The sequence below is a fragment of the Opisthocomus hoazin genome, chromosome 20, assembly GCF_030867145.1.
Source record: "Opisthocomus hoazin isolate bOpiHoa1 chromosome 20, bOpiHoa1.hap1, whole genome shotgun sequence".
Lineage (NCBI taxonomy): Eukaryota > Metazoa > Chordata > Aves > Opisthocomiformes > Opisthocomidae > Opisthocomus > Opisthocomus hoazin.
In genome coordinates this window covers 5,203,579-5,222,004 of record NC_134433.1, presented here as the reverse complement: position 1 = coordinate 5,222,004, position 18,426 = coordinate 5,203,579, and the positions used below count along the sequence as shown (strand labels likewise).

Here is an 18,426-nt window from a genome sequence, read left to right as displayed (position 1 = left end):
AGAGGGGCCAAGCCAGCGCTGCTGGACACGGGGTCTTCAGGACGTCCACGGGCCGTACAGTAGCAAAGTCCCCCAGCTGTGGCAATGCCCCTGATGCAAGTTTAAAGGATCGCCCTGGTCTCAGCCCCCTCCATGAGCAGGGGAAGGTCAGGATGCTTGGCCATCCCTGAAGAACCCGTGGGGTGCAGCCAGCCCCCCTGCGCTCTGTGGGCCACCTGGAGCCAGCCCACCCAGATCTCCTGGAGAGCTGGGCTCCAGGGTCACTAGTGAAAGCAAAAACTATCAATTTGTGGCTTCCTTCTTTCCCTTTTTTCTTGAACAGGCTGCCCAGGGCAGTGGTGGAGTCCCCATCCCTGGAGGCGTTCAAAAAACGTGTAGATGTGGCACTTCAGGACATGGTTTAGCAGGCGTGGTGGTGCTGGGTTGACAGTTGGACTTCATGATCTTAGAGGTCTTTTCCAACATTAATGATTATGACAAGCATGCAAGGCCCAGTGGGTTCACTGATGAACTGGTTTTGTTTTTCACCCTAGCAGAGCTCTCAGTTTTCAGCCTGGCCTTCCTTGCTCGTTCTGGAGGACTCACCAGAGATCTGAGGGAGGTGAGCTGTTCTCCAGGGCAGAGGACGCAGCCCCAGCAGAGACACTTCGCCTGGACCTGCCAGGCATTAGCAAGGTTTGAGGGATGCTGAGGGGTGCAGGTCGGGGGTCCCCCAGCCCCTGGAACTGACAGTCAGAGCGAGCCAAAGCACAGCCACTTCCCTCAGGCTTGAAAAGACTCAAGTTTTCCCTGTTTCTTTCTTTTCCTTTCATGCCAAGGTTGGATAGGGATGTGGAGCAAGGAGGCTTTTTTATTTCACTTTACTTTGCTTTGAAATACTGTACACTTAATCCTCTTTGGTTTGGCTTGTTTCAAAAGAAAGGTCAGGAAAAATCTGAGGCATCAGCCATTGGAGAGCGAGAATATTCCGCAGCGTATTTTTTTCAGAGAATGCCCTTACTGGAGGAAGACTGAACCTCTAACAAGATAAACTTTTCTTATCAGCTATGAACACCTTCCTGGCGTGACACAATTTCAGGGAAACATGAAGGGGTCTCTTGTGCAACGCAGCTGGCGATGGCCAGCGCTTGCTCACGCGGCCCGGCTGGGATGGCCATGCTCCCCTTCACCCGGCGCGGTGGAGACACGTGGTCCCCAGCCACTCCCACACACAGAGATTCCCACTGGATCCGGTTCCAGGACGTGAAGTCATCTCAAAATTTCCAATATTTCTCCAGAAATGTTGAGAATGGAGGGGGTGAAACCTCTGGACACTTGTGGAAAGTCGTGGGTACCAGGATGGAGAGTGCTGCAGGTAAAAGCGGAGCTTGTCCTGAAGGCAGTTTCGGAACTCAGGGCATTTTTAAGTACTTCCTTTTCCGAGCGAATCCTGACTCCTCAGCATTAAAACCTGCTATAAATAGCAACTTACATCAGCCAGTCTCACCATTATTTCCAGGGTTCCCCTTTCATTCAAGGTTGAGAATTTCCCTATTTCTGCTATCACTGAATTTATTTTGGGCATTTGCTTTACTTAGCACTTTCTCCTGGGATTTTTTGGGGGCCTCTCTCATATCCCTCTATGTAAATGGGTGTAACATCAGCTGTGCTGCTGACTCCAAGCACTGCCTGCCGGCAGCGGGGACAAGGGGAGGCCACAGGCTGGGTCATGAATCCTGAAACCACCTGGAGCCACGGTGGGAAAACTCCCGCCTGACACCACCATTCTGCTGTGCGATGGACCTCATTGCCCCTGAGATGTTCCAGCCCTCTTTGGTCAGTCTTCTGTGGCCGTCTCTCCATCTCAGAGCACCTCCCGGGTTTGAAGGTCCTTCATCCGAGACACGCAGCATCCTCTCTTTCTGAAGGGGGGAAGGGCTGGAAGAAATTACTTTCTCGTTTCATCATGACTGGAACGTGGGTGAGTGGGTAAGGAAACATTTTTTAGGAGCATGTCGCAACATCCCAGGGCATCGCTGAGCGTCGCTGATATGCCTGTAGCCTCCCACCACTATCCAGCCCGCGAAGAACTGGCAGAGCGGGGGCTTTTGTCACATTTCTGAGGAAAAACCAGAGCCCTTGGAAGCAAACAAGCTGACTTGGGAGTTATTTTCGGCTTTCAGCGATAGAAAAGTTTCGGTCCTTACCTGTCCCCTGTAACACACATTATCTAGACTAAACTGATCCTCAACTGACTCAGCTAAACTAAGGACATTTTATTTGACTAATAAAAAATGGTCCGTAACAGTCCAAAATCATTTGGCATCTGCTGCTGGCAAAGGTATCAAGGCGTAGAGGTTTACAGCTGCCTGAAACGGAAGAATTTCTCACTGAAAACATTTGAGTAATCAATGCAGGTTTCCAACTGATTCTTCTGCTTTAATGAAACTTTTCTCAGAACATTTCCGCACCATAAATGGCATTTCTCCTGCCTGTCCTACCCACATCGAGTGCCTTGGGAGCAGGACAGGACCAGATGACTGTAGGTGGCAGATCTCAAGACGTGACCCATGAATGCTTGAAGGTACAATCACAGGGAACAGCTCAGAGGAAAACCATGCTCTTACGTACATCTGCAAGTTGTACTCCCTGAGCAACCAGACAGAGGAGCCAAGTGAGCTGATGCTAGCTCAGAGCTGATTTCTGGTCCAGCTGGCATCCGGCAGAACGTCGGATTCCCACCTCCTGCCTGCCTGGTCACACTGCCTGCGGAGGCAGGCTCTCTCCTCATCCTCTCAGGATATTTGAGGACAGGCAAGCTGACCAGTGGAGGGGAGAGTGGGGTCTGAACTGATGGGTGAGCCTGGAAGATGCCTCTCTCTGCAGATGGCAAATGGAAGGATGGAGAGGGGACCAGCTTGGCCGTGGTGTGGCCGGGAAGCAGGTGATGCTTGGCTGGACAAGTGGCACCTTTGCTCCATGAGATTGACCTTCCCTCCCCAGCCAGGGAGAGGGGCAGGGGCACTACCTCGACCCTCAGCAGGAGCCACCTTGAGGGTGGGCCACAGGTTTATAGAATCCCAGAATAGTAGGATTTGGAAGGGACCTCTGGAGATCACCCAGCCCAACCCCCTGCCCAAGCAGGGTCACCCAGAGCAGGCTGCATAGCACCGTGTCCAGGCAGGTCTGGAATATCTCCAGAGAAGGAGACTCCACAGCCCCTCTGGGCAGCCTGTGCCAGGGCTCCGTCACCCTCAGAGGGAAGAAGTTCTTCCTCATGTTCAGCTAGAGCTTCCTCTGCTCCAGTTTGTGCCCGTTGCCCCTTGTCCTGTCGCTGGGCACCACTGGAAAGAGTCTGGCCCCATCCTCCTGACAACCACCCCGCAGATATTTATAAGCATTTCTAAGGTCCCCTCTCAGCCTTCTCTTCTCCAGGCTGAACAAGCCCAGCTCTCCAACGGACTCTCTCCAGTAGTTCCTCATCTTCCCTGAACTGGGGAGCCCAGAACTGGACACAATACTCCAGATGAGGCCTCACCAGGACAGAGTAGAGGGGGAGGAGAACCTCACTCAACCTGCTGGCCACACTCCTCTTAATGCACCACAGGAGACCATTGGCCTTCTTGACAACAAGGGCACACTGTTGGCTCATGGTCAACCTGTCGTCCACCAGCACTCCCAGGTCCCTCTCCAAAGAGCTGCTTTCCAGCCGGTCAGCCCCAGCTTGTATTTCTGCATGGGGTTGTTCCCCCCCAGATGCAGGACCCTCATCTACCCAGCCGGTCATGCCATCAGATTGGTCAAGCATGATTTCCCCTTGGTGAATCCATGTTGACTACTCTTGATAACCCTCTTTTCTTCCACTTGCTTAGAGTTGACATCCAGAATGAGCTGTTCCACCTCTGGGACTTCTCTTGTGCAAGTCCAGGACAATGTTGTCTGCCAGATCTCCCAGGACAACCTTGTCTGCCAGATCCCCCTCTGCCTGCATGGAGCAGAGCAGTTAACCTGCATGGAGCTGACATGCTGTGGCTGGTGGAGGGCTGTGCACACCACGCAGCGTTGGAGTGATGTCTGGAAAACACCGGGTTATTTACAGAAGGCGCCTGGGTTGATAGCTGGGAGCCTGCAATAGAAACATGGTGAGTCAGTGCCCAGGGCTGTGGTAAGGGTGCAGAGGTGCTAGTGGTGTGGTTGGGTTGCTCTGCTTCATGTTATAGTACTTCCGCTGACTTTCAGGCAGCATCTGGCAAGACATCACCACTCAGGGATGTCTTGAAAATAATGAAATGGAGACATTTCCCAGAAATGAGTCTGCTTCCCTGTGGAGAAGAGATGTCCTTCTAGGAACATCTCGTTATGGATGGACAGCCCTCAGCTCTTCCCACAGCATCCATCACCTCCCTGCCAGGCCTTCCCTCTCCTCCTTGGGGACAGAGAGGAGTTTGGTAGACCTCCATGGCCCTCTGTAAGTAGGAGGGTGACTTCTTCACAGTGAGCCATCCCTAGTCACAGCCTTTGCCCAGCCCTCAGAGAGCTGTGAGCTCTTACTCTCTCTCATACAACGTGGTCATTACAATTTTATCTTTTCTGCTGAGACCAGATACTCTGACACAAATCCCAGTTTCTGCCTTCGTTCCCCAGTTAACCTGTTCCTGGTCTTTAGAAGCAATGTCTTCTTCCTCACTCTGCTCCTGGAGCCCCTCCTGCCTCATCATCAGGGTCACAATCAACATCTCCATACTTCTTTTGGCTCTCTACATCTCCATGCCCAGCAATAACAGGCCTCACCCAGAGTCTCATTGTAGGACCTGGAGTGTGGCAGGCACCTCCAGGAGATAATGCCCCATCTCAGCTCTTCCCTCCCTTAAACTGAGTAGGAAACTCAAGTGCTTCGGCTTCTGGGACCCTGATTTCATGCCCACCACTACCTGTGCTGCTGCCAGCGGTGATGTCACGGCTGCAGAACATGCCCTGGCACCCCTCAGACTGTGTGAAACACATACAGGACGTGGAGTCTACTGATGACGGCTCCCATCTCCTGCTACTGGGGCAGCACGGGCTGTGCAGATGTGGGAGGGAAACAGTCCAGGTTAGAGCAGACCTCAGCCCCTTTTTTCCCTAACCAGCCTCGTCCCACCCATGTTCTTCAGCCCATTTGCATAGCTCTTGGAAGGATGCACCCTCGCCTCCGAGATGCTCGGGCAGGTTGGGTAATAGGGACCTGTTGACAAATGCAGGAACCTCCACAGGGGAACTTCTTACTAAGGGCCATGCATGAAAGAAGCAGAAATAGCAATGGTGACTGTTTCATATCCTGTGTCACTGGGGAGGCTGAATCGAGGGGGGAGCTTCTCCCTTCCGGGGCTGGGGCTGCTGCTCTGTTCCATCACGAGACTGCACCATGAGCAGCCTCTTCTCTGGGGGAAATTCCACCATGCCTACGCAACCCGCAGCACGGACCTCCTTGCCCCATAAATTGGGGAGTTACTGACTGTCTCAGCACCAGACAGAGAAGAGGTTTTCAAGCTCCGTTTGCCTGCTTCAGCTCCGGCCACCACTTCTCAGCTGACATGAAGGTCTCTGTGGCTGCCCTCGCTGTTCTCATCGCCGCCTTCTGCTACCAGACCTCCGCTGCACCACGTAAGTCCGGGCTCTCCCCCTCCTCTCTAAATGGGGACAGGAGCGATGTCACTGCTGGGACAGGGTCTCTTCTGCCAGCTCTTCCACCCCTGGGTCCCTTCCCTATCCAACCACACTCTGGCAGGTGCTCCAGGGCCATCGGGGCTCTCCTGCCATGGGAAAGGCGCAGCTCAAAGCACAGCATGGGCTTTGTCAGTGCCAGCTCAGGGTGAACCCAGAAAAGACAGAATCAAAGGAAGAAGCAAAAAGACCTCATCTTTTCTCTTCCTCCTCCATGTCCTCCCCACTCCCAAGACCCGGGGGTCCACAGTCCCACCTCTCTGCCCCTGCTCCCCACCCCTTGCCACTGCTGATGACCATCTTTGCCCTTCACAGTTGGCTCCGACCCGCCGACCTCCTGCTGCTTCACCTACACCTCCCGGCAGCTGCCCCGCAGCTTCGTGGTGGAGTACTACGAGACCAACAGCCTGTGCTCCCAGCCAGCCGTCGTGTAAGTCCTCTCCTCCAAGGCAGTGGTGGGCTCTCCCTTTGGGCTGAGGATTCAGAGAGGGAAAGACCCCTTTTTTGAAAGACAGGGGATGGAGGTTGGCCCTGGGGACAGGAGGGATGGGGATCCCTAGAGGTGCAAGGTGATGCTCCATGGGCTCAGCACAGAGGGGCTCACGCCGGTCCCGCTCCACCACTGTTGACGCGATGGGAGTGACGGGCACGATGGGCATGATGGGCATGACGTTCTGCATGCCCAAACTCTCCCCGCATTGCTCTCCCACCGAAAGCTGACCTCTCTGCACCCACAGGTTCATCACCAAGAAGGGCCGCGAGGTCTGCGCCAACCCCGAGCAGGACTGGGTCCAGCAGTACGTGAGCGAGCTGGAGCTGAACTGAGGTCCCCGGACAGACCCTGCCGCCCTGCGTGCCCCGGCTGCCGGGCAGGCGAGCCATGGCCAGCTGCAGGCTCCATCGGAAATGTTTCAATGGCACTTAAAGCTCCTTCAGCAACTGAAAATGTTCCAGAACCTGACTTTACTGTTTTGCTATTTACTTATTTAATTTTTATAGGGAGGGATCAGGTGCAATAACTCCAGACAAATGGAATATTATTTAATAGATGTATTTTTTTAAATGAAAACTCATGCTCAGGTTATATTTTCTGTATTTAACAAATTGTATTTTTTGATGTAATATTTAATTCAAATTTCAAGAAATAAATATTTTTGTAAGAACTTTCTGTCTTTGCCTCTATTACAATCCTTTGTGGTGACAATAGCTGCAATTATAAGAGTGGCAACATGTTCTTTATTCCCTTTTCTACACTGTCAAAATCCCCGCAGGCGTTCCCTATCTGAAGGTCCTGTTTTGCTAAATAAGAAGAGAAAAACCTTGAGGGAGGAGGTGGGAGAAGGGCATAGATTACATTCAGGTAGCTCGCTCACTCTTTTCACAAGGTATTTAGTCACTGCTCATTATGACTACTGGCAGCTAGTTAAATTCCATTGCTCGCCCGATTATAGTCAATTAACATCCTGGCTGTTTCAGAGAAAGTTTTCTGAGAGCCACAGCTAAAATGGATCAGCTCTTCCCAGAGCTGAGGATGGAAAAAAAAATGTTTCACTGCAAGATTTCTAGAACTATTTCATTAAACTCTCATTTAGCTGGGACATGAGGCTTAGCAGATGTGTCCCTTTTATGAGAAAAGGTGTTTTTCTCCGCGCCTCCAAAGCCTGCCCATCTTTGGAGAGGCCTGTCCAGAGGTGTGGTGTCCAGAGATGCGGTGTCCAGAGATGATGCAGTGTCCAGAGATGCAGTGTCCAGAGATGCAGTGTCCAGAGATGCAGTGTCCAGAGATGCAGTGTTCAGAGACGATGCAGTGTCCAGAAATGTGGTGTCCAGAGATGCAGTGGTGTCCAGAGACGATGCAGTGTCCAGAAATGTGGTGTCCAGAGATGTGGTGCCCAGAGATGCAGTGCCCCTCCTTAGTCACCCTTCCAGACCCCAGCTCCAGGGCAAGATCTGCCCCTGCAAAGAGACATCTCCACTGCAGCCCTGGGGCTGGTCTCCCACTGGAGCTGAAGGAGATGGAGCCCACACCACCGACGGCATTTCTATTGCTCTGACCAGCTCTGGACACGCATTGTTGGATGAACAACGAGGGTTTGGGGTCCTCCTGCCTGGACCTCTGGTGCCTATAGGGCAGCCCAAAGGAAAAAGCTCAGGTCAGCGTCTCAGCTCGCCCCATAGCATTTATGTACTGAATTTGGGAGGACAGACATGAACACCAGAGAGACACAGCGTGGCAAGGCAGGAAGGGGGCTCCTGGGAGGGGGTGAAGATGAGAAGACAGCAGGCAGAGGCTGGGTGGGAGCCGCGCAGCGAGAGGAGCCTCAGGTGGGGCTGGAAGGGACCCAGGGGGACGTGGGTGTGTTTGGGGGAGGCAGGAGCGTATCTGTTGTGTCAGGAGCCTCGTCACTTCAGGAACGGCAGCCCCCAGCTCCTCAGCCCACGGGGCAGCGTGCACCCCGTCAGTCATCCCACTGCAGCGCTGACTGCACCCAGCTTAAAATAGCACCTGAGGAGGAGGAGGGTGTACGAAATTGAGAGCTGTGCCAGCCAGCAGGACCAGAGGCCCCTTCCCAGAGGAGATGCTGGAAGGGAGCCCATGACTGGGTGGTTTGGGTGGGCATCATCACGAAGGCGGCTGTGCCTTGGTGACAAGGAGCTGTTCCTGCATGCAAGAGCAGGGGCTTTGGCCACAGCCCTGACTCCCTGGGTGCTGCATGCCCCAGGGCCAGCTCCGGGAGCAGGGCTCACCATGGCCACGCTGGAGGTGAGGACCCCTTGGCCATTGGGTACCGGCCCAGTATCTGAGTGCTGGAGCCCGGTAGCTTTAGGCTGAGGACTGAGACTGGCAGAAAGCTGAGTGCCCAGAGTTGCCTTCACTCCAGGGAACAGCAGGAGCAGGGGACAGGAGGGAGGACACCTGCAACGGGGTCATCCCAAAATGGCTTGAGCATCCACAGCCCCTCTTGGACATGAGCCTCAGCTGTCCCTGCAGCACTGGGAGCTGCCCTGCACCCTTGGGGTGTCTTGTCGGGGGACACAGAGTGCAGGGTCATCCGGGGTGCACCATCCAGCCCGGCACTGTCTCAGCCTGGTGCACACAACCCGATGCACCAACGTCCTTAGCTACCCGGGTCACATTCGAGCCACCCACAGGAGACACCCACCCTGGGTACCTCAGCTCACTTCTCACCGCTATTCCGGGAGCCTGCAGGGAGTCCTGAATTGCTCATGTCTTTCTTGATCTTACACCCACCTACGCGTGACAGCTCAGAGGAGCCCTCAAAGTGCATGTGAGGAACCAGCACGCTCGTCAACCCACTCCCCCGGGCGCAGAGGTGCGAACGAAGCCCGCACGAGCCAGGCAAAGGCAGCCAGCAGCTTTCAGCAAGCTGGCAGCTGCCTCCGAGGCCCTCAAGCAGCAGCGTGCGCTTGGAGAAAGCATCCCTGGCGACCTTCAGAGCCGCCACGTTTTGCAAAGGAGGAGGAGGAGGAGGCGTGCAGGAAGGTAGCTCGGGGCAGGGGTGGGCAGGGGCTGCAGTACCCGCGTCGCTGCTAGCTCAGATCTGCACCCAGCGATCACCCTGCCCAGAGCAGGGGACATACCTGCCATAGACTTTGATGCAGCTTTGAGGCTGACCTTGCTGCCAGAACTGAGGGATGCAAGAGAACCCCCACGCTGTGCAGCCCTTGGAGGAGCCCCGGGATGCCCCGGTGCTCATGCGCGGGTCTCAGGGGCTGATCATGATGCTCGTCCCCCACAGAAAGAGCCTCGCAGGGTGCTCAGGGAGCACCCACCAGACATGGGGCAGGTGAACACAAGAAGCAGAGGGCACTAAGCCGGAGGCAGCAGGTGAAGAGAAAGGGGAGGCTGGGATCCCAGAGCACGGTGGCTTGCAGGGGGTTTCCTCTGGATTCAGAACAAGACAAGAGCAATGGTGTCAAGGGTTTCAGAATTTGTAAACTACTAAAAGAGAGGATCATCCTGCAACCAGAGTGTGGTATTTACTGAACATTTTGTGCAATGGATATAAAGGTAAATATTTTAAATGAAAACTCTGATAAAGGCTAGCTATGAACAAAGCTAAAATCATTACTATGATAAGAATAACATCATGATTATAATATACATGCAGATCTCTATATATTTGTTTTTTATGTCACCCTGATGTGTCCATAGACATTCTGAGATACAACGACAGCCAGGGGAGCCGGAGGTCAGAGTCTGGCATTGCACAGAAGGAGGAGCTGGGCTGTGCTGATGGAGATACGGACTGATGGCAATCAAGGTTCATGGTCTGACACCAAGATGGTGGAACGCGGCTCTTCTCGGGGGCCAGCACCCAAAAAGGGCATGTAAAAGCAGATGGTTTTGCATGTGGCATACAAAAGTAACGTTTTCCTAAAGAAGCAATATATCCCAGACTTCCAGGGCTGAGGAAGACACAGAAGTATTACGCTAGAAATGGTGCCTGTCTATCACCTTCCCCATAATGGCCAACAGAAGGCAGAAGTGGCAATGAAGAGCCAAGAGAACATTTCTGCTCAGTTCTTAGGAAGATGACTACTCCTATCCCCCTAAGATGATGAAGCATTTTCCAGAAGAGAAAGAAAGATGTGAACATTTGTTAAGGAAGCACATTTCTAAAACTGCCGAGCTGCGAGTTCTGCTGCGGGGAATCTTAACAGGGGACACTCTCAGTGCCTATGGGTGACCAAACTGCCCCAGGAGCCAAAGCCTAAAAACGGGACATTAACCTACTTCTTCCTCAGAAAAACAGCTCCCCAACGACCCAACTCCAACCCATGGACGTTCTGCCAGACGCGGTATCCCGAGGGATTGCTGCCTTCAGCAGAACCAGGCTCCTTGAGGACATCAGTCCTGGGACCCACCACAGCCAGGGACTGTCTCAACCCAAACTGTCCCATAAAATGTACATATATGCCCTTCTTCCTCCAGCCCATGGAAACCAAATGGTAATGGCGTGACTGTGATTAGCCCGGCACATACAGGTCAGCCCCTTTGGTGGCAAATAACGTTATGATGCCATGTGAGGGTCACCAGCTTGCTTGGCACTGGGCAGCTGGGGAGCAGGAGCACTTGCGGGAAGACCCTCGTGCTCGGGCCAGACCATGCTGTGCTGTGCAGCCATCCCTCGCGGTGGGGATGAGGAGGTCTGAGCAGCACCTGGTCCTTGCTGGGCAGGACCTGCATGGAGGCCCAGAGCCAGGCAATGAACGCATTTCCACCAAGGACAGGGGCAAGCTCGACTTGTCACGACTTACACGGAAAACCTGCTTGCAAGTAGCTTTAGGAACAACTTTAGCTTTAAGTCAGCAGGGAGCTCTAAAAGGCAGGTCCCAGTGCCCCTGGCTTTTCTCCAGCTGCCCATTGCCAATCAGTCTGGGCATCTCAGGGCAGAATGGCGTCCACTGGGAGCAGCTTCTTAGTTGCAGATGATGCAGAGAGTCCATCAGATGGAAAATTTTATGGCATATTCAGTGCTATCTCATTGGTCCAACCTTTACCCTCCTTCCTGGGACAGGCCAATTCATGACTTCTAGGAACGCTTCGGATGCTGCATCGGGGTGAGTTCACATCCTTTCTGCTCATTCATTTCTTCCCCCTCTTTGCAAGATCTCCGAACTGTTGCACTTCCTCCCGCCTCTTCTGAAAACACGCTTCATCCCTCCGGCGCTGCAGCAAGTGTCACTCGCCTGTCACCCTGCCACGGTCTGATTGCTCTTGCTTCCTGGACAGTTTCCACCCCACCAGCTCCTCCCGCCCCTGGTTCAGTGACATTTAGCCCGGTCCCTTCCCAACTGTCACCCTGCACAACAGGTTTCCCTGGCTGTCCTCACCTCTCCCCCCCACAACTGCCCCTGCTGCCAGCCCTTTGTCAAAACCTCAAAGTTCATGTCCTTTCTTATCTTCTCATGTCTTTTCTTTTCTTCTCAGGTCTCAGAAACTCCCTCTGTAAGGTCTCCACAGAGGTCAATGAGCTACAGAGCCCACCAAGACCCACTGCCCTTCTCCTTCCTGGGACATGGCAAACTGGGCTGGGGTCTTCTAGCTGGTCTCTGTGCTCTGCAGCCTCAAAAGAAAAAGCCTGCAGCTGAAGGAAGGAGGGTTGGACACCCCAAAATGCAACAAAACCCAGCTGAGAGGAGCTGTTGTCTTAGGTCCAGCATCATTTTTCACTAGGACTCTCCTAAAACACCATTCAGGACATCCCCAAAGAAATTGTGCTGAGCGTTTAAGATCGTGTTTCATCAAGGCTCATTTTATTTGAATTGAATCAGTCTTTAAATTAAGAAGCTTCATTATTTTTGTCCAAAGGGCATGCTCCGCAGCCTCTCCAGCTGGCAGTCCACGGCTGCTGGCATCGCCTCCACCCCGTCTGCCCCCGGGGCAGTGTCTCCTGATTCCTGGCCCTGTGGACCACAGGCACATTGGTTTAGAAGAGTAGGACTGGCTGATGCCACAGCTGAGATTAAGGACCTGAGAGCTTTTCTTCCAGCAGCACGGCAGCACACTGCTTGAGTCACGAGGCTGGGGCAGCAGTACAGCCTGGAGGAGAAGGGATGTCACCAAGGGTGACCTTTGGAGACATTAGCAGAGGCTGGGTTATTTTTCTTTCCCTGGGTTTTGCAGCCCCCAAGGTGTCCCCATCCTGGGGTGTGCAACACACAGCATCCCATGCTTGGAGATCTCCCACCCGTGGGACTTGTGGGGGGAGGCAGAGGGGCTGGACCCACCTAGCTGGAGGTGACCTCCCTCCCAGGGGACAAGAGAGAGCAGCCCAGGAGCACCAGGCAGTGCAGGACCCACACCCCAGCACTGTGAGGCTGAAGCCTGGCCAATTATACAGGCAGCTGCTGCTACCAAATCCCTGGCTCGCTGCGGTGTCCCACCGAGGCCGCAGCGGGATCTACCGAGGACCCTCTCTGGGCTGGAGGGAACCAGGTCCAGCAGCATCCTTTGCCCTCTGAGATGTTACGGATTAGCTGGGGCTAACGAGCAGGCATGGACACACCACAAAACCACACTGCTAACCACACAGGGCTCCCCAGATCAACCCTTTATTGCCTTGATTCAGTACAATTCACACCAAAATCAGCACTAGGCAGCAGGCTGGCCGTGAGACGAGCAGCAGGGAGCGGTGGGCACCGGCTCCCCTGTCCCCATCAGCAGCACAGCAGGTTATGGCACGTCCCCACTGCAAAGCGCCTGTCCCAGCACGGGCACAGGTGGGTGTCACACTCGGTGGGTCACCCCCAGGAGCATGGAGCATGCGGGGACCCCCGCCGTGACGCTCACTGGGGCACACAGCTATTTCCCCGGTGCTGCCCAGCTCGTGGGAGGAGTTGGTTGGGCTCCCGGGTCTCTGCCGGGGCAGCCGCTGTCACAGGATGATGCACCCAGACCCCTGTGTGTCCCTGACCCAGGAGATCACCAAGGGCTCTGCGTTTCTGCCCCCCAAAAAGCCACCCAGGAAGAAGAGTGGCCGGAGGTTCCCAAAAAACTTGTCGGTGAAGGTGTAAATGTGGGAGCGGTCGCTCACGTTGTAAAAGGAAATTTCTCCTGCCTCGTAGTCCAGGAAGATCCCGACGCACCGGGGTCTCACGCTCAGCGTCAGAGGGGAGACGGGTGCGGTGAGGGCCTCATAGTTGCCCCCATTTTGCAGCCGCAGCACCCAGTACCCGTTGTTTGGGGAGAAGAGGACGTTGCCTTTGCGGCTGGCAGACTCCCGGCACAGCCCCAAGCCCCACTCGGGCTTGTCTCCCACCTGCACCTCCCAGTAGCAGCGGCCCGAGAAGAAGACCTGAGTCCCCAGCACCACCGGCACGGTGCTGAACCGCTTGGGGATGTCGAAGAGGGACAGAAGCAGCTTCTTGCTCCCGTGCCGCACGCTCTTGCGGTCCTCGGACACGGTGAGATCCGGGTGTGCTGTCTCGGGGTCCAGAGTCACGTCCACTGGAGCAAGAGAGGGGTGGGAGGACAGACGGGGCTTCAGGGGGCTGCGGGTGCAGACACGAGCGGGTGCCTGCGACCTGGATGCTGAGCCCTTCCAGGTCTTCCTACCTGCCACATTAATTTCCTCGTGCCTGTGGTTCTGCACAGCTCCCAGCGCTGCCCGGCAGCGGGGAAGTGCAGTACTGAAAATCATGCTAACCAAAAACCACATCAAAATATTTGGCCTCTGGCTGCGGAGCGGGAAGAGAATGGGGGCGGCTCCGCAGCGCCCAGCACAGCTTCAGAAGCAGCCAGCACCGAGAGAAGGAGTTCGAGGGCAACACAGAGGCTGAAACTCCTCAGCGACCTCGGAGGCTTCAGGGGCACCTCACAACCCGTTCAAGACCAGAACAAGGAAGGTCTCCCCACCATGAAACCAGCCTGAACCCACCAGTACGCAAACTGGGACCAGCTGGACAAAGCTTGTTGAAAAAAAAACCTCCCTGTGCCCGGTATGGGGGGGACGGGGGGACCAGAGCTGGCACAACAGCAGCCCCCTTACCTTTGAACTTCTTCAGCATGTCCCTCATGCCCAAGCAGCGCTCGGGGATGCTGTAGTTTTCCTTCAGGGTCACAGACACAGGCTTGGGGGACTGGAGCTTTATCCACTCGCACCTGGAAGGAGAGCGATGCCCACGGGCTGTACCCGGAGCCCTCAGCAGGGCCAGCCCGCTGCTGGGGGTGTCAATGCCCTTCTGTCGGCCACGCAGACAGATCTCCTCCCTTGGGCTCTTCATCTTTGGGGAGCTTGAGGGACAACTGCTCGCTTATCGGCAAGCCTGGTGGGACCAGAGCTCAACAGTGCGGGGAGCGGCAGTGCCAACCCCGGGGAAGGAAGGATGAGGCCAGCCGGGCAGCATGGCCCTGGAAGAAGAGGATGGGGTCTCTTCTCCAGGCCCCGCTGGTCTCAGCCCCTGCTTTGCCAGCCCCAGGGAGGACCACACCAGAGGCTGGGCAGGGAGGACAGGGGTGGCTGGCATGGAGCAGACACGGACATCCCGCTTAGAGCCTGGAGGCAGCCAGGACAGCAGGAGGAACGAGTACAGGCACCTACCTGCTCAGGACGATTTTCATGTCCTAGAAGGAAAGAGAAAAACCATTCTGGGTGTAGGGCTCCAGAGCCTCGTGCCCACCAGCCAGCCTGGCCTCGGCCACCCGCCCAGATGGCTGAGTTAGCGGGGCTGGTGGGATGGCCTGACCTTTAGCAGCCCATGGGCTGGCTGCTGGGTCTTCTCCTTTATCTCCAGGATCAGCTCCTCCAGCACGCATTTCTGCTCCACCAGCCTGGCCAGGTTTTCACTGATCATCAGCAGAATCTGCTTCTCCTCCTCCTCCAGCTTCTGGAGCAGCAGCTTCTCCTCGTCGGCCAGCAGCCGATGCAGCTTCCCGAACTCGCTCACGATCCGCTCCCGCCGTTTCTTCACCGCCTCCTTGCGACGAGCAGACATGTGGGGTGAGGAGAGGCAACATCAGCCAGGCAGCCGGGACGGAGCCGGACGGTCTGACACCCGTGCCCGGCATCAGGCCCTGGGAAACCACCGCAAATTTTTGATCCGCATCGATTTAAACAAACAGCCGGAGGCGAACCGCTCTGCTTTCCCCATGCCTCCGTTCCCACTCCGTTTATTTTGCCCTGGGGCATTTCTGCCCAGCTGGATCTCAGATGTCCAATGCTCAGGGGGGCCTGGGGGGGCTGCTGGGCTGCACGGAGATGCCATCGGGTGTGGAAGCAGGTTTTTATGAGACACGGTACAACTCATCCCTCCAGCTGGATTCAGGCTAACCCGCTGCCCAGGCAGCCGGAGGAAATGTTCCGTGTCTGGAAAAACCCGCAGCAATGGGAAAGAGGTGGAAGAAGCCCTGGGGCTGGGGCGGGATGGAGAGAGGGGGCCGTGGGGGACTCCCCGGGTGCTCTCGCTACAGCCAGCAACAGGCAGGGTCTTGCCAGCGCTTCAGGGTTTTTCGCCTGAGCCCTAAGATTTGGCCCATTGCTCAAAACCTGAAGCACCAGGAAAACGTGCTGCGGTTCGCTAGGACCACGAAACCCCAAAATGCAGACGATAAATGAAAGGAAACTGAATTGCATCTATTTTTCAGGCCAAGCACATGATTTCTTGGACCTGAGTCACCGAGGCTTGATAAGCCCGGGCGCTCACAGCCTCCTCCCCCCACCGCTCGCAGAGGATGCTTTTTCCTTTTTACTGGAAAAGCGCAACCAGCGGGGCCGGGAGGAAGCCGGAGGCAGCTGAGCCGCGGCCCCGGAGCCCTGACTCGGGCACAGGCTGGGGAGAGGGACACGGCTCTTTCACAGCCTCCATCCCCGGCCCCAGCCCAGCCCCGAGGGGGACAGCGGGCACGCGGGGGTACCCCAGAAACCCACCACCCGCTCGGCCGGGCTGCGGCAGGCAGGGAGCAGAGCAAGTAACTCGGGGAGTCCGGAGAAACCAGTTTTCCTTGCCGAAGCTGGTTAATCATCAGCTCTAGCTCAGCCCTGAATCACTTGGGCCAGCGGTTTCCTTTCGTTTCCTGCAGTTACTTTTGCTTTCCAGTTTCCACCCCGGAGGGACGCGAAACGCAGCTGTTTTGCTGGCGTCGTATCTCCCCGGGGCTGCCTGGGGTCGGGCAGAGGCGCAGTAATGCAACTTTATTTTTTAATGAAAACGCTTCTCATTCCTGTTGCTGCGGAGCAGAGCTCGCCGTACGGCGCACGCCTGGCTTGTAGCTCCAGCGCACATTATAAAACAAAAGGCAAATAAAAAATACCCAGTGTCTATTTGTTTAACCGGGACACGAGCCCCCGTGGAGCCGGCGGGCTGCTCTGTGCAAAGCATTTCTTTGCAAACCTTGTTCTTTTTTCGACAGAGCCACACACAGCCACTGAGCCTGGGTGCCAGCCCCTCCGTGCAACCGCAGGGCACGGGGACAGGTCCCACCCTGAGGACCGCGCCGAACTCGTGGCCCCACGCAAGACCATAACTGCTGATCTCTCTGGAGCTGGTTCTTGAAGCATTAACCCAGGCACCTGCCTTGCACTCCTGGGTTTTCATCCTTTCCGCTGACTCGCGCCTCTTCACGTCCTCCACTTCCTTCGAAAGGTGCTCCAGGGATTTCTGGAGTCTGACCTGAGAAGAGAAGAAACGGGCTCAGCTCGCCCCAGCAGCACCGCAGCTCATCCGGGCCCCTCCGCCCGGGGACGGCCGGGTGACGGTGACCCCGCGCCAGGCAGTGCCAGCCCTGGCACCCGAACCGGGCAGCTGCGCTCTTCACTCTGCTGCCAGCGTTAACCCTCTCGGCGCTCCTGGGCTTTTCCCCATATTTTTTCTTGCTGTTGAGGTTTTGGAGAACACGGTGACCACTGCCCGTAACGCCAGGGCGCGGGGCGGCTGGCGGGGTGCTGCCGGGAGCATCGCTGGGACGAGGGGCTTGGCTGCACCCCTCCGCCGAGGAGAAGCGTCCCCAGGGTGGGACGTGCCGCTCCCCTTCCCCAGGGGGGTGGCGGAGGGGCAGGGAGCCGGGCTGCTGCCGTGCCCCCGGCCGGACAGGGCTGAGCCTGGGACCCTCCGCGGTTTGGGAGCCAGCGGGTCCAGCCTCACCCCTGCCATGAGAGCGGCTGGGTGGGTGCCACCGTCTCTGCCACCCCCTCCTCTGCTTTCCCTGTTGGAGATGGGCAGTGCGGCCCTGGCGGCCGATCCCCCCGGCACCGGCGTGCCCAGGGTGCGTCAGGGCAGGACGGGGACCCCCGCGCCCCGACCTCCCCTACCTTGTACACCTGCGCAGCCTCCTCGATGGGGTAGACGGTGTGCGAGCGGTGGTGCAGGGACTCCCGGCACACCACGCAGATGGCCTCCTTGTCCTCCTCGCAGAAGAGCTTGAGGCGCTCGTCATGCTGGGCGCAGAGCGGGGTCCCCGGCTCCGTCCCCGGGCAGCCCCGCAGCCCCAGCTGCCGGATGCTCTCCACGATGTTGGCGAGCTGCTTGTTGGGTCGGAAGCCGCTGCGGTGGCAGGAGGCCCGGCACTGCGGGCAGGAGAAGGGCCCGTCGGCCCTGAGACCCTTCTCCTGGCAGTGCTCGGCGATGCAGCCCCGGCAGAAGTTGTGCCCGCAGTCGACGCTGACGGGCTCGCTCATGTACTCCAGGCAGATGGGGCAGACGGCCTCCTCCTGCAGCCGCTCCAGGGCTTCCGCCAACGCCATGGCGGCCGCCGCAGACGGACGGCCTCGCCGCGCCGTCGCCTCCTCCCGGGGTCAGCGGGGCAGCCGCACGGCGAGGCAGCGCTGGCGGTGCCACGGAGGAGACGCCGGCCTCGCCGCCGCGCAGCACCGGCCACGGGAGCTCGGTGCCGGCGGGGGGAGGAGCGTGGCGCCGGCCGGGACGGCCGCTGCCAGCCCCGAAGGCTGGGCCTTCCTCCAGCCCGGCGGGACGAAGAGAAGGAAAAACGCTGCCGGGAGAGACGAAAGAATTGGGAAGTGCCAGAAATAGCCCGTGCTCGTTGATGACGCCGGGCACTGCGATGGCGGAGGAGACGGGGTGGTCTCCGGTGTCTGCCGAGCCGAGCAGCCCATGGGTGCAGCGGGAGCCCCGGCGTTGCCCACCCGCTGCCTGCTCACGAGCTGCCTGGAGCGCTGGCCGGGCTCGGAGACCCCCACGTGGTACCGCACCGAGACACCCCCCGCGACAGCCACCCCGCGCAGAGAGCCGCACGCGTGGGTACCGCCCGGCAGCGGGCAGGAC

General features: G+C 56.9%; 2 protein-coding genes across 3 annotated transcripts; one reads left to right on the top strand and one right to left on the bottom strand.

Moving 5' to 3' along the window:
• Nucleotides 1-5,415: 5,415 nt before the first annotated feature.
• LOC104334683 (C-C motif chemokine 4 homolog) lies at nt 5,416-6,756 on the top strand. The gene is made up of 3 exons (XM_009940345.2): nt 5,416-5,622; nt 5,998-6,112; nt 6,420-6,756. The coding sequence occupies exons 1-3, from the start codon at nt 5,553-5,555 to the stop codon at nt 6,505-6,507; spliced, it is 273 nt and encodes a 90-aa protein (XP_009938647.2). The 5' UTR covers nt 5,416-5,552; the 3' UTR covers nt 6,508-6,756.
• A 5,990-nt stretch (nt 6,757-12,746) lies between these two features.
• LOC104334715 (E3 ubiquitin-protein ligase TRIM39) lies at nt 12,747-18,078 on the bottom strand. Of its 2 annotated transcripts, none has more exons than XM_075440380.1 (6): nt 17,457-18,073; nt 16,723-16,818; nt 14,896-15,126; nt 14,751-14,773; nt 14,199-14,311; nt 12,747-13,657 (listed from the first exon to the last, which is right to left on the bottom strand). In XM_075440380.1, exons 1-6 carry the CDS (start codon nt 17,886-17,888, stop codon nt 13,086-13,088), a joined length of 1,467 nt encoding a protein of 488 aa, XP_075296495.1. In that variant the 5' UTR covers nt 17,889-18,073; the 3' UTR covers nt 12,747-13,085. The 2 variants fall into 2 exon arrangements, with proteins under 2 accessions (XP_075296495.1, XP_075296496.1); XM_075440381.1 differs by having other exon boundaries at nt 13,254-13,657; nt 14,199-14,336; nt 17,457-18,078.
• Between the last annotated feature and the right edge of the window lie 348 nt (nt 18,079-18,426).

Bases quoted from the DNA above. Each gene is read 5' to 3' on its own strand.
- LOC104334715 (XM_075440380.1), bottom strand. From the start codon at position 17,888: ATGGCGTTGGCGGAAGCCCTGGAGCGGCTGCAGGAGGAGGCCGTCTGC. The intron at 15,127-16,722 runs GCAGGTGCCTGG...GCTCGTCGCAAG, and splicing joins TGAAAACCCAGGAGTGCAAG to GAGGCGGTGAAGAAACGGCG. The intron at 13,658-14,198 runs GTAAGGGGGCTG...CTCTTGCTCCAG, and splicing joins CATGCTGAAGAAGTTCAAAG to TGGACGTGACTCTGGACCCC.
- LOC104334683 (XM_009940345.2), top strand. From the start codon at position 5,553: ATGAAGGTCTCTGTGGCTGCCCTCGCTGTTCTCATCGCCGCCTTCTGC. The intron at 5,623-5,997 runs GTAAGTCCGGGC...TGCCCTTCACAG, and splicing joins CCAGACCTCCGCTGCACCAC to TTGGCTCCGACCCGCCGACC. The intron at 6,113-6,419 runs GTAAGTCCTCTC...CTGCACCCACAG, and splicing joins TGCTCCCAGCCAGCCGTCGT to GTTCATCACCAAGAAGGGCC.